General features: G+C 43.0%; 1 protein-coding gene across 7 annotated transcripts in view; it reads left to right on the top strand.

Annotated features, from left to right (window-relative positions):
• The window catches only part of dtnba (dystrobrevin, beta a), a 28,537-nt gene extending 14,938 nt beyond the window's left edge, over positions 1–13,599 (top strand). For 2 of the 7 annotated variants that reach the window (XM_080791129.1, XM_080791128.1), the window contains exons 8-22: positions 312–414; positions 931–1,097; positions 1,841–1,965; positions 2,954–3,025; positions 4,563–4,640; positions 5,543–5,630; positions 5,824–5,909; positions 6,002–6,115; positions 6,834–6,930; positions 7,658–7,678; positions 8,008–8,161; positions 9,588–9,677; positions 9,929–9,976; positions 11,010–11,036; positions 11,520–13,599. In XM_080791129.1, the coding sequence (XP_080647255.1) occupies positions 312–414; positions 931–1,097; positions 1,841–1,965; positions 2,954–3,025; positions 4,563–4,640; positions 5,543–5,630; positions 5,824–5,909; positions 6,002–6,115; positions 6,834–6,930; positions 7,658–7,678; positions 8,008–8,161; positions 9,588–9,677; positions 9,929–9,976; positions 11,010–11,017 (1,251 nt within the window). In that variant the 3' untranslated portion in view covers positions 11,018–11,036; positions 11,520–13,599. The remainder of the gene's footprint in view (positions 1–311; positions 415–930; positions 1,098–1,840; positions 1,966–2,953; positions 3,026–4,562; positions 4,641–5,542; positions 5,631–5,823; positions 5,910–6,001; positions 6,116–6,833; positions 6,931–7,657; positions 7,679–8,007; positions 8,162–9,587; positions 9,678–9,928; positions 9,977–11,009; positions 11,037–11,519) is intronic. The other 5 variants (XM_080791130.1, XM_080791131.1, XM_080791132.1 and 2 more) reach the window with 5 other exon arrangements.
• The last annotated feature ends 289 nt before the right edge of the window (positions 13,600–13,888 follow it).

A 13,888-nucleotide genomic window follows, 5' to 3' on the forward strand; every position in this document is an offset into this window, starting at 1 on the left:
ATATATTAATTATAATAATATAATAATACTAGTTAATACTATTTACTTAGTTGACCGGCTATGGGCAGACCAAGTCCAGTGGTTCTCAAAGTGGGGTCCAGGCACCCTCAGGGTTCCTTGAGGGCGTTCCAAATGGACATTTACAGGTCTGCAACTCTGAGGGGGGTCCTTGAAATTAAAAACGTTTGAGAGCCACTTCTCTACATCAAGTTCACAAGCTCTCAGCTTGTAGATTTGCCGTTTCTCAGAACAGGAAGGCTGTGGCTGTGTGGTTCATGTCCAACTAGTTGTATGTTTTGTTGTTTCTGTAGAAGAGGGTCATGTTAAACATGTTCCTGGACATCGTGGCCGACCCGCCCCCTCAGTGTCTGCTCTGGCTTCCCCTGATGCACCGCATGACCAACGTAGAGCATGGTGAACACACACACACACACACACACACACACACACACACACACACACAGGCATGGAATGAAAATGATGGCGAAAATAATATTTAAAGCTTGCGTACCAAAAAGGTAGCACATCCAAAAATGTAATAAATGGCGGACAAAGTACTCACATTTCCATTTATTTATTGGCACACAGGATCGCGTTTCGGCTATGCAGCCTTCATACTAGATTTTGCCTGATTTTATACTTCAAAACTATACAAACGTGGTTATCATGCCCCCTTGTGGCCATTCTATGGCAATTGAGAAATTAAGAATACACTCATAATCTCAATATCGAGATATTTGATAAAAGAATATGGTGATATATGATTTTGTCACCCAGCCCTAACAAACACGCTCACGCACGCACACACTTTATTTCACACACACACACACACACACACACACACACACACACACACACACACACACACACACACACACACACGCTTCATTTGACACACAGCAGTATATATACATTAAATACTCTCTCCAGTCTACCACCCAGTGAATTGCTCTTTCTGCCGCCGGCACGGCATGACGGGCTTTCGCTATCGCTGCCTCCGTTGCCGTGGCTACCAGCTCTGCCAAGACTGCTTCTGGCGTGGCAATGCCAGCGGTTCCCATAGCAACCAGCATCAGATGAAGGAACACGCAACTTGGGTGAGTCAACCAGTGCAACTCCCTAATGACCCCAGTGGGGGGGGGGGGGGGGGGGGGGGGGGGGGGGGGGGGGGGTGAGACTGACTGACTGACTGACTGAACCAAGTTGATACACTTAAATACTTCAACAGCTTTTCTTAGGAAAATAAAAATGTTGCTGTTAGCAGTGATTGAGTTGTTCAATGAAACAAAAGGCATCTGGATAATAAGTTTGAGGGAAATAAAAGTGAAAATTAAACAAAAATGTGTTTTACAAAATGTTACATATGAATCAGTAATATTTAAAGCTCACGTTGCGATGCGACGCGTTGTGAGCTTGTAGACGTACTCTTGTACCTCAAAGTTTATTATGTATGTAACTTTTGAATTAATCAAATTTAATTTCATCCAATCTGTATGTTAGTATGTTAATACAATATAATATGTTATACAATTGGGGTGGTTGTTTTTTGTCTCCCCTGCTCTTCTATTCTTACATTCAATCTTTTCAAGGGTTTCAAAACAAAAAGTCGGAACAAAAGACATTTTCAGAAAGACAAGAAATTATGATTTTCTGGATGGTTTGCCATGATTCTCACATGCTGGCTTGATGATCCCAGAATTAGGAACTATTTTCTCCTGACACAATAATAGCACCTCTCAGTTTAGAAAATAATAGCAAAACATTCCGAGCTTCTCAAGGAAGGGAATAATATAGATTAACATGTTCTATATTTTACTTGTGTTTGTGTGTTTGAGTATAGAAGTCATCTGCTGTGAAACTGGGCAGAGCGCTGAGCAGAACCCTGGGCTGTGCTTCGGCCAAACAGCCGTCTCACCCCCTGTACCCAGAGGAGCCAGAGAGGACCCTGAACTTGGCTAACATCGTGTAAGACCCTCATGCACACATACTGTACGTACTGTAATACACAGACCAGGGACCTCTTCTCAGCACACTGTAAGTTAGAATGGGTCAAACTAGCAATAGAATGTTATTTTGCTGGGTTGGTTGAATGTAGAACGGCAAGAACCTTTTTTTTCTCCTTTCTTTTTTGAATTCCGCACTAATGTGATTCCTTTCACAATGTTTCACAAATCACACATTGGGACGGCCTAACAAACATTTTCAGTCGTGACTGGTGAGATCCCTGCAGTATACAGTAGAGTAGGTGACCCTGACTAGAGCACAGTGGCTCTCAGAGTGGGGTCAGGATTCCTTGGGGGGGGGTTCTAAATTTACCCTTGCAAGTTTGTAAGTTATGGGGGACCTTGACATTAAATAGTTTGATAACCATTGCAGCTGATAGCATGTGGGCTACAGAGGCCCTGCCCTTTGTGGGCGGAACTACAGGGCTTGAGATTTTTTTCCCCAGGGAGGGTAGACTAGTGTTCTTTGAACACTAGACTGTCGTATATTGAACCTGCACCTTGTGAGTATGTTTACTTCCAGTATATATCATCCTCTTTCAGATGCTCATGTATTAATTTAAAATAACTTTAAACTCTCTCTCTCTCTCTCTATCTCTCTCTCTTTCTCTCTCCCTTTAAGACTAGATTTACTTTCTCTCATTCTTTCTCACTCTGGTGATCTTTGCCCTGTCTGTGTTTGCTCAGACCGTTACTATTCACTGTTGCATGAATGCACTTGAAACCACGTGACTGTGTGTGTGTGTGTGTTTGTGTGTGTGTGTGTGTGTGTGTGTGTGTGTGTGTGTGTGTGTGTGTGGGTGGTAGGGAGTGTGTTCTGTGTTTGGTTAGCAGGTCTTTGGCTACGTATTTCTTTCTTTCTTTTTTTTACAACTTTTTATTAACCTTTTTAAATCACCTGCTTAGTCGATCTTGTCGGTCTGATTCTGTTTGTGTGTGCGTGCTTGCAGACCCCCGCGCCCCATTGCAAACAGCAGTGAGGCCATGTTGCTATCATCTCCACCCCCAGGCTCCCCCAGGAGGTAAGAACCACCTTACATTTGTTGCTGTCAGATGGAAACCTTGTGTCCAAAACTTTTATTTTATTATTTATATAAATGTATCATCATGGCATCAGGCGCAAACAAATCAGTCAGCTCCATATATGGGCACAAAAGCGGACATGCCAATATATGGGCATATATTGAGACAAGGACTGACGTACTGTATATAGAGATCTGGTCATGTGCATATGGGACCGACCGGAGTGCAGTGGTCGAGTAGTTCTGATATTCAGTTGTCCAGAACCGTTAGTCAGTGCTGAATCAACCCCTCCAAGGGCCGTGGAGCTTCCAGAACCGTTAGTCAGTGAATCAACCCCTCCAAGGGCCCTGGAGCTACACCAAATCAAAAGACTCCATGCACGCACAACTCACGCGAGTGCATGTGATTTGCGTGCACGTATCACAATCAAGAATGACACTTTTTGTGTCCAGTGAATGAACTTGCGTGCGACTGATATCTCGTCTGTATAGTTTCAGTATGACTTTTATTCTTCATTGCCTACTGTGTAAACAACACAGCTAACCACTGGACTGATCCGCGCCAGATGTCTTCTTGTGCACACTTCCAGTAGGCTAACTTAGCACCTCCACCGTTTTCTTTTTCACATATTTTTGGAAATACAGGTATTTAATTCATAATGGAGGTCACAGTGGGGCTCGGTTTGGGCTGAGAGTGATGATGATGATGATGGTTGACGGGATGATGATGGTCGATAAGCAGTGGCTATCAGAGCCTCTGCCTGATGACCAAAAGCCTAATATCTCTTCTGGGAAATTCCCCTTTAGGCTAGTGGATAAAATGTTGGCTTTCCAGGGAGCCTGCTGGCCTAGTGGTCCAAGTGCATGCCACATTAAAGGCCTATTCATAGTCTGGACTTTCGGTGGTGAGGTGACCACCGCTCCGGTGGTGAGCTGACCACCGGAGCTGAAATAACGTTGAGCGGTGGTGAGTAAAAACAGAGAGAAGGGCTGGAGCGGTGGCGGCTCGTGTCGTCATGTTGTAGTTCGGTGGTCACCCCACCACCGAAAATCCAGACTATGTATGAGCCTTTAGGCTCTGGCCTGACAGCGTGTCGCGTGTTCAGTTCTCGTTCATGACGACCTTTGCTGCATGTCTCTCCCCCTCTCCCTCTTTCCTGTCCGTCTTCACTGTAACTATCAATAAAGGCACAAACGCCAAAAACAAATCCATGCGGAACACCAGGTTCGAATCCCGGGGTGTTACACTTGCAAAGGCTGATTTTTTATTTTTTTATTTTTTTTGTTAAGCTCTCAGCATGTCCAGTAGCAACTGGTCAGCCGACGTCAGAGCTCTAACTGCGGTGTGACGGTGTAGTGAAAAACGAATAATACAATGCCTGGTAGTGTGACTGTCTTGTGCATTCTTTAGCACCATCCGACGGCTTGTCTTCAAACTTGGCATGTGAATCTATTTTTGTTGAATGTTTGCCGACGCCTATTATGGCATGTGATTCCAGAATCATTGAATTATCTGCCTTGTGTCTGTTTGATTCAGTTTGGCAACTGCTCAGCGCATGAATGAAGAGCACGCCTTGATAGCCGCCTACGTCAATCGCCTGCAGACCAGCCCACGGTGAGAGCTGGAAGGAGAGGCGAGGGTGATGGGGGGGGGGGAATTGAGCATGGAGGAAAAGAGGTGTTATGGAGTACCTCAAAGTATTCCACATCTTTCACTTTTTTGATTTTCCCCTTAAATTATAATCTCGGAGTTTGCATGTTCTCCTCGTGTCCCCTAGGGTAGGTACCCTTACAAAAAACATGCAGTAATCCTGGTCTCTAAACTGCCTCCCCCTGGCCAGCCGGGATGCCTGATGGAGGGGAAAGGAACTGGTTGGAATAACATCCACATCCTTCCACAATCCACACGCTACGTCCAACCAGGGAAACTCTCCCCTGTCAGGTGTAAAATGTGCAACTTGGACACTCAGGCATGAAGGAAGCATGAGTTCAAGTCTGTTGCTCTCCCCATGTCTCCCATATATGGGGACTAGGCTGGCGGAGTGTGTGTAGAGCCCAGGATCACATAAGATAATTGACACATGGGTGAAAAATGGGTTACAAAATTGTGGGATAAAAATTATTTAATTTTTTTTAATAATCTCCCTCCTGGTCTCTAAACAATTGTTGTATGCTACTACCAGGTAACATACAAACATTGTTTAGAGACCAGGAGGGGGACTATAATTTAAGGGGAAAATCGAACTGTAACTTTAATGTTCAATTTAGGCTAACAACCAGAAAAGGTTTTTGTATTTCCAATTCCGGGGTGAGATTATGGAATGGTTTTGCGGTGGAGTTGTGCAAGCATGATTTTAATGAGGTACAGGCCTACAGGGATAAATAAGGTGCGGGATATTTTCGAATAGCCAACCAAGTATAATAGCAATAAAAAGTATAAAATAGGGTGAAAGTTGTTAAACGGATTCCATGGAGAACGAATGGTGTAAATGAGCTTTCGTTCTCTGTTTGTTTCAGTGCGGCGGAAAATACCAGCAGCAGACAGGACGAAGAGCACAAACTGATCGCCCGCTACGCTTCGCGGCTGGCAGAGACCGACCCCTCAGTGAGTCCATTTTGTCACACATGTTACCGCACTGAAATTTGTTCTCCGCATTTGACATTGTGTGTGTGCAATCTGTGCATGCATATGTGCGTCTCACACACACACACACACACACACACACACACACACACAATACATATAAAATCCCTCTGGATTAGAGTATTAGCCTAAATGAACTCTCAATGTATTTCAGGACAGGGCGATACCCAATCGCAGCATTAACTTTGACATCAATAAACAACAGAGGGAGCTCATCGCTCAGCTGGAGAGCAAGAACAGGTAAAATAACATGAGTAGTCCACATACATGTTGTCATGTCGTATGTGTAATAATGTAATGTGCAATATAATGTAACGTCTACTCTTTCTCAGAGAGATCTTGGCAGAGATACAGCGTCTGCGATGTGAGCATGAGGCGACGTGCCAGCACAGTCCAGAGAAGGGCAGCACCAACCCCACGCTGCTGGCGGAACTACGACTGCTCAGGTACAAATCCAGCACAGGAGTCATTGGAGATCTGTGGGAACTAAGCAGTGACTGTAGTGTAGAGGCTCTTAGAACAGTGGTTGCAAAGTGTCCCACACTGGCACTATCAACAACCTTGCCTCCCCACCTTTAACCTGAGCAGGTGTTGTTCACTTAGTAGTTTTCACATGCCCAGTAGTAAAACAACTAATATTTGTCTTCCACATCTTGACACTGTTACCAGTAGCTTCAAAGTTGGACTGATTAACAAGACCCTTGTTTACTTGTTCTCATCCACCCCACTATGTTTGGTTTATTAAGTAGGAACAATAGCTTGTAGCTACAGCCCATAGATTCCCTTTCAAATTGTGTTTAGCTTACTTGTGAATAAAAAAATAAAATAAACATAATTATTATCGTTGTTGATTCTTAATGATTGTGTGTTTGGCTGCCGGAATTGTCCACAAACTGTAAAATAACAGGACGTGAAAATGAATCATTGGCATAAGACACCAGCTGGAATGCTAGCCACAAACACATACCGTAATACATAACACAATGTTAACACACACACACACACACACACACACACACAACATCTTGTGGACTGCTTCAGGATGCTGCCTGCCAGCTGAGGACCACTAATTACTAATCATTCTAAACAGACTTTTCACTACAAGAGGGAGATGAGGACAGTGCGTTAGTCATAACTAGAGAGTAATGTTTGTGTTTGTTACAGACAGCGGAAAGATGAGTTGGAACAGAGGATGTCCACACTGCAGGAGAGCAGGAGAGAGCTGATGGTACAACTGGAGGGACTGATGAAACTCCTTAAGGTAGACACTAGACACACACACACATGCACGTGCACGCACGCACATACGCACGCACGCATACACACATACGCACGCACGCATACACACACACACACTTTGTGATAGGCTCCCACCTGCTGTTGGGCATTAGCAAACACCAGAGGGCAGTAGTTTCTCTTTTTCTCCAAATTCCCCCTTTTCTAACTCTAACTCTAACTCTGAGAATGTACACATTTCATCAAATGTAGCCATTACATTTCTATGCTTTCAGAGAGTTAAATCAACATTTTACTGTGTAGATTAATTTGGAAATATCATTCCTTGGACAACAACAAAAAGACAATACAAAAAAGAAAATGAAAAAACAAAAACAAGGCTGCATTTTTCATATTACAGGATATTCATGAAATCCTCATATATCGCTAGGCTGAAAGAAGAGATCCCACTTTTTATAGAACTTGTGTTTATGTAACATACAGTTCCTCAGTAATGTCCATCCAATGTTCTTTCGTTGGTGGGTCCTGTTGGTACCAGCGTCGTGTGATCGCTTTCTTACTTGTTGCTAAGAGGATCTTGATTAAATATTTATCATGTATTAATTAGAATCTCTTCAGGGATATTTCCCAGCATTCTGGTCTTATTTCTATCTTGTGTTGATTTCCATTCTCCTACCTAGATCTATATATGACCTCTTTCCATTCTGTCCTGTCTTTCTGTCTTTCCATCTGTCTGCGCTGTGACCATGTAGGATGAGGAACAAAGGCAGGCTGTAAGTCTTCAACCACCTCGGCTGTTTTTACATTGCTGTGCATGTATAAATGCATGATGTACAAGTAATGACCGTGTCCTACAGAAACCTTGTACCTCCCCCGAAAAATGCACTGAAATGGGATAGATTTTTCTGATGGCTGTGCGTTTTTAAACACTCTGCAATGCGTCAGCAATGGGGAGGCTTGGCCCAAGGGCCAGCAAAAAGAGAAAAGGACAGTTGTTGAGAATTAAGGAAAAATAAAACGATAATACAACTGGCAAAATATGAGGTTTGAGCTCGTGCTACTTGAGGTGCCTGAAATAACCTCGGCAGTCTCTCTCTTATAGGCACAGGCGGCAGGCTCCTCCCAGACCTCTCCCGCTCGGCCAATACCAGCGACCGTCCGCTCTGCAGGCCCCTCCCCTCCTCAGGCTCACATGCATGCCCCCCAGGACTCGTTAGCCGGGGTGGGGGGTGACGTACAGGAGGCGTTCGCTCAGGGTAAGTCAGGGCACTTTGGAATAATAGAGATTCATGTCCCTTTGCATCAGGTCTCCTACAAGAACCATCTATGTATCACATACCCAACCTGATAAAGTGATGGCTCTATCAGACCTGGGGCTGATAATTGTTCTAGATCCAAGGGCAGGTATCATGTATGGCAGTATCATGTCCAGTCAACACAAGTTAAAGTGCCTCGAGTCGACAGTGTAGGCTGAGAACATGGCAGGTGCTGCTGGTGGGCCTTTTTAGTTTTCAGCTATAACTGTTGAAAGGTTGATGTTTTCCACTCTGTTTTTGTTCTTCTTGGTGCTCGGATTAACTCCAATGTCCCCTCAGCCATGAACTGTGTGTGACAAGATTCATTCAGAGACCAGCATGTGGTTCCAGTACTACACCCTCCCTCGGCACTGCCAGTTCCAATAGGTTCATTATTTGATACTTTCATATATGTACAATCAGTGTGTACGCTTTGTTGGTGAACACTTGAGCTGAATGACATCACACAGCTGCTTTTGAGGAAGCACATGTGTGCTTCCTCAAAAGCACCATTCCTCCACAATATGTTTAGGACCGCAGGTTCATAGGATTTTCTTTTTTGAAGGCCAGAAAATATCAGTGTCCATCAAAACTTCCATCTCACCTTCCCTCTAAACATCAGTTTATATATTTCAATCCAAATATATATTTAAAAAAAATCAATGATGCTCTAATTGGCTCTGAATATGAGAGCTTTTACACATTTCCATTTATGAATTTGTTGGAAAACCGCTTCTGACCAATGTTATTAGATTTGCCTCAGTAATTGTTCATGGTGACGGGTCCATAACATGGTTAGGGTCAGGGATTAACACCACTTGACAAAAAAGACGTTTGCTGTACATTATGTTTGCTGCTCTTTATATTACCATAATAAAGAGAGCCTAAACAGATCTGCCACATATGGGAATATTATGGAAATAATGCTGTGCTGTGAGAATGCTGGCTCTAGCTCAAAACATTTGTGTGGCTAAGAGAACACATTTCCCACTATACATATTCTTTTCTCCATGAGGAACAAATTTCAGTGACACATTAAGGAAACAGCGTTTTGTAATCTTGTATCTTTGATTTAAGCAGTATGTCAGCGTTGAGATAAAGAATTACATTTCCAAGAGAGACCTGGAGAACCAAGATAACGTTTTCAGAACAAACCTTGTCGGGAAATAATGTGGGCTTGTAGATCTGCTTTTTTCTATAACTCTATAACTCAGATTGAAATCAGTTTGAAAATGTACACCTTCGGGTTCCCCTTCATTCAATACAGTTACATTACAGATACCTCAATCTGGCTCTTGTTCTCATTCTCTCCCTGTCTGCATGTCATTTGCTTGCATCCCTCCTTCATCTCCTCATCCCTCCCCCACTGATTCCTTCTGTTGTCCAGGCCCCAGGAGGAACCTGAGGAATGACCTGCTTGTAGCAGCAGACTCCATCACCAACACCATGTCCTCACTGGTCAAGGAGCTCCACTCTGGTACACACACAGAATTAGAGCCGAGTTGCTTGGCTCAGTCCCATGGTCATGAAATCACTTATGCAGATGGTAAAACCATGTCAGATGTAGACTACAGTTTCAAAATGGGGGGAGTTGAAAGACACAAGGTTTTCTGCAGGACACCGTCAAAACTTATGGCATCTTTTGAAATGTGTTTCTCAGATGCATATGATCCCTCCTTCCCGTATTATTCATTTGCCTTTACTCTCGCTTTCTCTCTCTCTGATTAGATGATGGCCGGGAAGACGAGGAGCGATTACTAAATGGCAAGGATAGAGGTACATTTGACTGCATGTGTTTACTTGCACACGTGTTTGTGTATAAATGTATACGTTTCTGCATGGTCTACTGCTCATCTACTGCTCAGTCAAAAGGGGGAACACCCCATGTCCAATGATTTCAGTAAATGGAAATAATAGCCTGTTTTCCATTAGTCACAAGTTCTTGTTAATACTTTTCATTGGTTCGATATTTATAAAACCCACAGATAGACTTAACCATTTGAACTTTCACTTATTATTTAAGCTACCGAACATACCCGATTTACAAACCTCAAAACGTGTCGCGGTGCGACACGTTGTGAGCTTGTATATATTTTTATTCTCCACTGATTTTTGCAACACCCTTGTACAATGAAGTAGGGCTTTAATTGATGGAAAGAAAACATTAAAAAGACGATATGTGTGTATGCCTGCCTCAGTGTGCCAGTGTGCCCATGCACATAGTCCCCGTGCAGCTCCCTTTGTCTGCATAGTCTGGCAGTGAGCTTCATTAGCATGCTGTCTCATTAGTGGCAGCGTTTATGGAGCCCCTCCTCTTTACGAGAGGCCAGCCTGCTGGGAGGAAACAGTCAAAGTACTTCCTGGCCTGCTCCCTGCGCTCAGACTTGCACTCATTACACCTCTTTAGCCCTACGCTACTAACCCACTGGCCCCTGACTGGCTGACAGGTGTCCAGGGCTTCCCCTGGCTTCTGCACATGCTTATATGGGATGTAAAGTTCAAAGAGAACTGTACAGTAAGAGCCTGCGATAGGGAGGTTTTCCCAGACAATTTAATGGTGTACATATCTGTAAAGATGTCAGAAAGCATCGATTCAGCACAGGCTTTCATCTTTAATGTGGACTTTGTCTTTCTGCCAAATATAGTTCATATTTATGTGATCTGTTCAGAGAGGAGGTCTGGATTTAACTAGTCTCTGACAGATTACTGTAGCACAGTCCTTTTTCATTTTTTGCCAGTATTGTCATCCTTCTAACTGGCAATTCTCTCTCACTCTCACTCTCCCTCTCTCTTCCCCTCTCTCATTTAGCAGGTTAAAGTGAACACAGAACACACAGTAAGTGCAGTCTTTTCATGACATCTTTCACAATGACGATAATCATAAAACGTCATTCCTTCCCTCCTAAATCACCATTGCCAACACATTCCTGACAAATCAGCAGGAAATTAACTGCAAATGTGAAATGTGATAACATACAATACTGTGAGGCGGTATTGGCAAATGATCGTCGTGGCAGTGTTGAACGGAAATGCACTGCATGGTAGCAATTTGACCTATGTAACTTAATTGGTACTGTTAGCGTGGAATAGGCCACAATATCGTGGGGGAACTTTTGTTTTTTAACACACTATGTTGTTTGGACAGCAGGCCTATAAGCTAGCCGTCATCTGAAAAGCATTGCCTTGCACAATTGAAACATGCAAAGACTTTGCTTGAGACATTATAGTAACTTAATTGTATTGTATGTACAGTTCCTTTTTATCACTGTGCAACAGTCTTTCATTTGTATTATCTGACAGAGCTGTCATCTCTCCTCAGACAGAGTGATTCCACTCCACTGTTGGCCAAAGAAGACTGAATGCCCAGGGGAAATATATTACCCATTTTCTGCCAATGGGATTACAGCACTAATGCCAATCAACCTATCATGATGCTGGACACCAAATGACCTACTGATGTATAGCTGTGATTCTGTGCTTGTTGTGTCACTGCTCCATGCACTGCAAAATCCTGAGTGTTTTTCTTTAAAGGTTACATTAGCACTCAGGATTTCACTGTGTGTGGATTTAACTTTGTTTTGAACTGGTGTTTTGATCTGCAGTATATAATGAGGAATCAAAACAATCTACTGATTTGAGCTATAGTGTGTTGCTCTACATTTGAGCTGTGTTTGACGGTTTGGCAAGTAAGATGGTAGATGGACACAGGGAAGAGATAGCGAGGGAAAAATGCAAGGAACTGACTGATGGTGTGCGGGAAGCGTAAAGGCAGAAAAAAGTTGGAGAAGAGAGAGGAACAATAGAGGGTCAGCGGATGAGAAGACGAGACTTGAGGTTACAAAGTTTTCTGTATGTTTTCTGTTCGGCACTGTGTGCTTAGTATTTATTGCTTCACTTTTGATTTGATTTTGTTTTTCTTGCCAATTATTCGTTGGGTGTGTGTGTCTGTGTGTGTGTGTGTGTGTGTGTGTGTGTGTGTGTGTGTGCGTGCACGTGCAGTCAGGCCCTGCTGAAGTGATAAGCCTTAATGGGACTTTACTGTATATGCAGGACAGGTTTCAGCCGAGCTCTCCCTGGCTGTGGCAATGCAGGGTGGAAAGTGGTAATCCCTTCAAGTTCAGATCGCTCATACCTGGATGAGAACAGAGCCATATATGTACTGTAGGATAGTGGCTCCGGTTGCCTGCGTGTGCAGCAGGTGTGCATGCACGTGTCTAGGAGAAAGCAAACTCCTGTGTATGCTGTTACAGGGTCACACTTCCTGACAGGATTGCTGAGAATTGTACAGTTGTAATATGTTAAGTTATACTTTATTGATCCCTGTGGGGAAGTTCGTCCTCTGCTTTTGATCCACCCCACCCTAACCATTAGGAATAGTGGGTGGCCGCCGGCCACTGAGCAGCACCCAGGGTCCAGCGCTCGATTACTGTACTGTATGTTCTCTTAAGCATAAGGTCTTTTTCAGTTGTATGAAATTATTTTTATACTGTACAATTTCACCACAGCCATGTGCCTAAATAACTCATGTTAATCATCTGTGCCTTCGTGGTTTGCATAGGCAGCTCAGTAACATGCTGTAGGAAATGCTGTTCTCTTCTCCCCTTTAACCAGTTAGAGCTCAATATTTGTGTCTAAAGTGCAACCTCATAAGCCTGGATTTATAAGTATAATACTGTTTTTTGTCAGCAATTTGTCACTTAGAATGTGTTGCAAATTCAGCCTTTATTTGTTATTTTTTTACCCATTTTAGGCATGAGGCCTAATCCTAAAAACTGACCTAAGTTTTCTGAAAATCTTTTCAGATTTCTTTTTTGTTGTTGTTGTTTAATATGTAGCTATATACAGTATATAGCAACAGCTAATGTGACAAAAAGGGGTCCTGGATTAAAAGGTAGGCCTATAACAAGTACAACCTTTATAGAAAAGGGCACACCTCAACCACACCTCAACAGGTTGGTGACAGGTACGTAGGACAAAAGTGCATCATATTAAAAAGGTATCTTTGAAAAACAAAGAAAAGGGCCTGCTTGAAAGTACGTTTCTTTCGTTAGACCTGTCACCTTCATCAGGAGAGACACTTTTCTGTCCTGATGAAGGACAGAAAATTGCTTTGACCCAAAATATAGTTTAGTTTTGGACCCAGTTCAGGATTTTACAACCAATGATCAGCAGAATGGGAATTTTCGTCTTGTGTACACATTTATTTCAGTACACTGAATGACTGGCTGATTGCGTTGAGTGAGTGGACAGTTGTGTTTTGTTTTGTGTAAGGGAGACGGACATGTCCCATCAGAAAACTGTACTCATGCCCAGATCCCATGCTGCTGGCTGGAGTCAAGGGTGTACAAATTAATGTGTGCATCTGTATTTCATCCACAATAAATCTTATTTAACATGCACCATTGTGTCTTCTGTGAGTGCTGTTCTTTTAGGAATTTAAAACCTTGGCACACAAACATAACATGTACAGGATATTGACAGCACAATTTTCACATTACTACAGTACCAAGATACAAGGCGTATACCATGAAGGTTTGGGTTTGATTACTGCTTATTTTAATCTCCGCCAGGCCAGACTAGTAAGAGAAAATGTTTTTGCCCCAGTCCATATATGTCTTGTCTGTTTGTCTGTTTGTTTGTGTATCTTTGGTTGCTTTTATAAACAGCTAGATTCTGACTGAACACAAA

Source organism: Protomyctophum bolini (assembly GCF_963924005.1).
Source record: "Protomyctophum bolini genome assembly, chromosome: 19".
In the NCBI taxonomy this organism is placed as follows: domain Eukaryota; kingdom Metazoa; phylum Chordata; class Actinopteri; order Myctophiformes; family Myctophidae; genus Protomyctophum; species Protomyctophum bolini.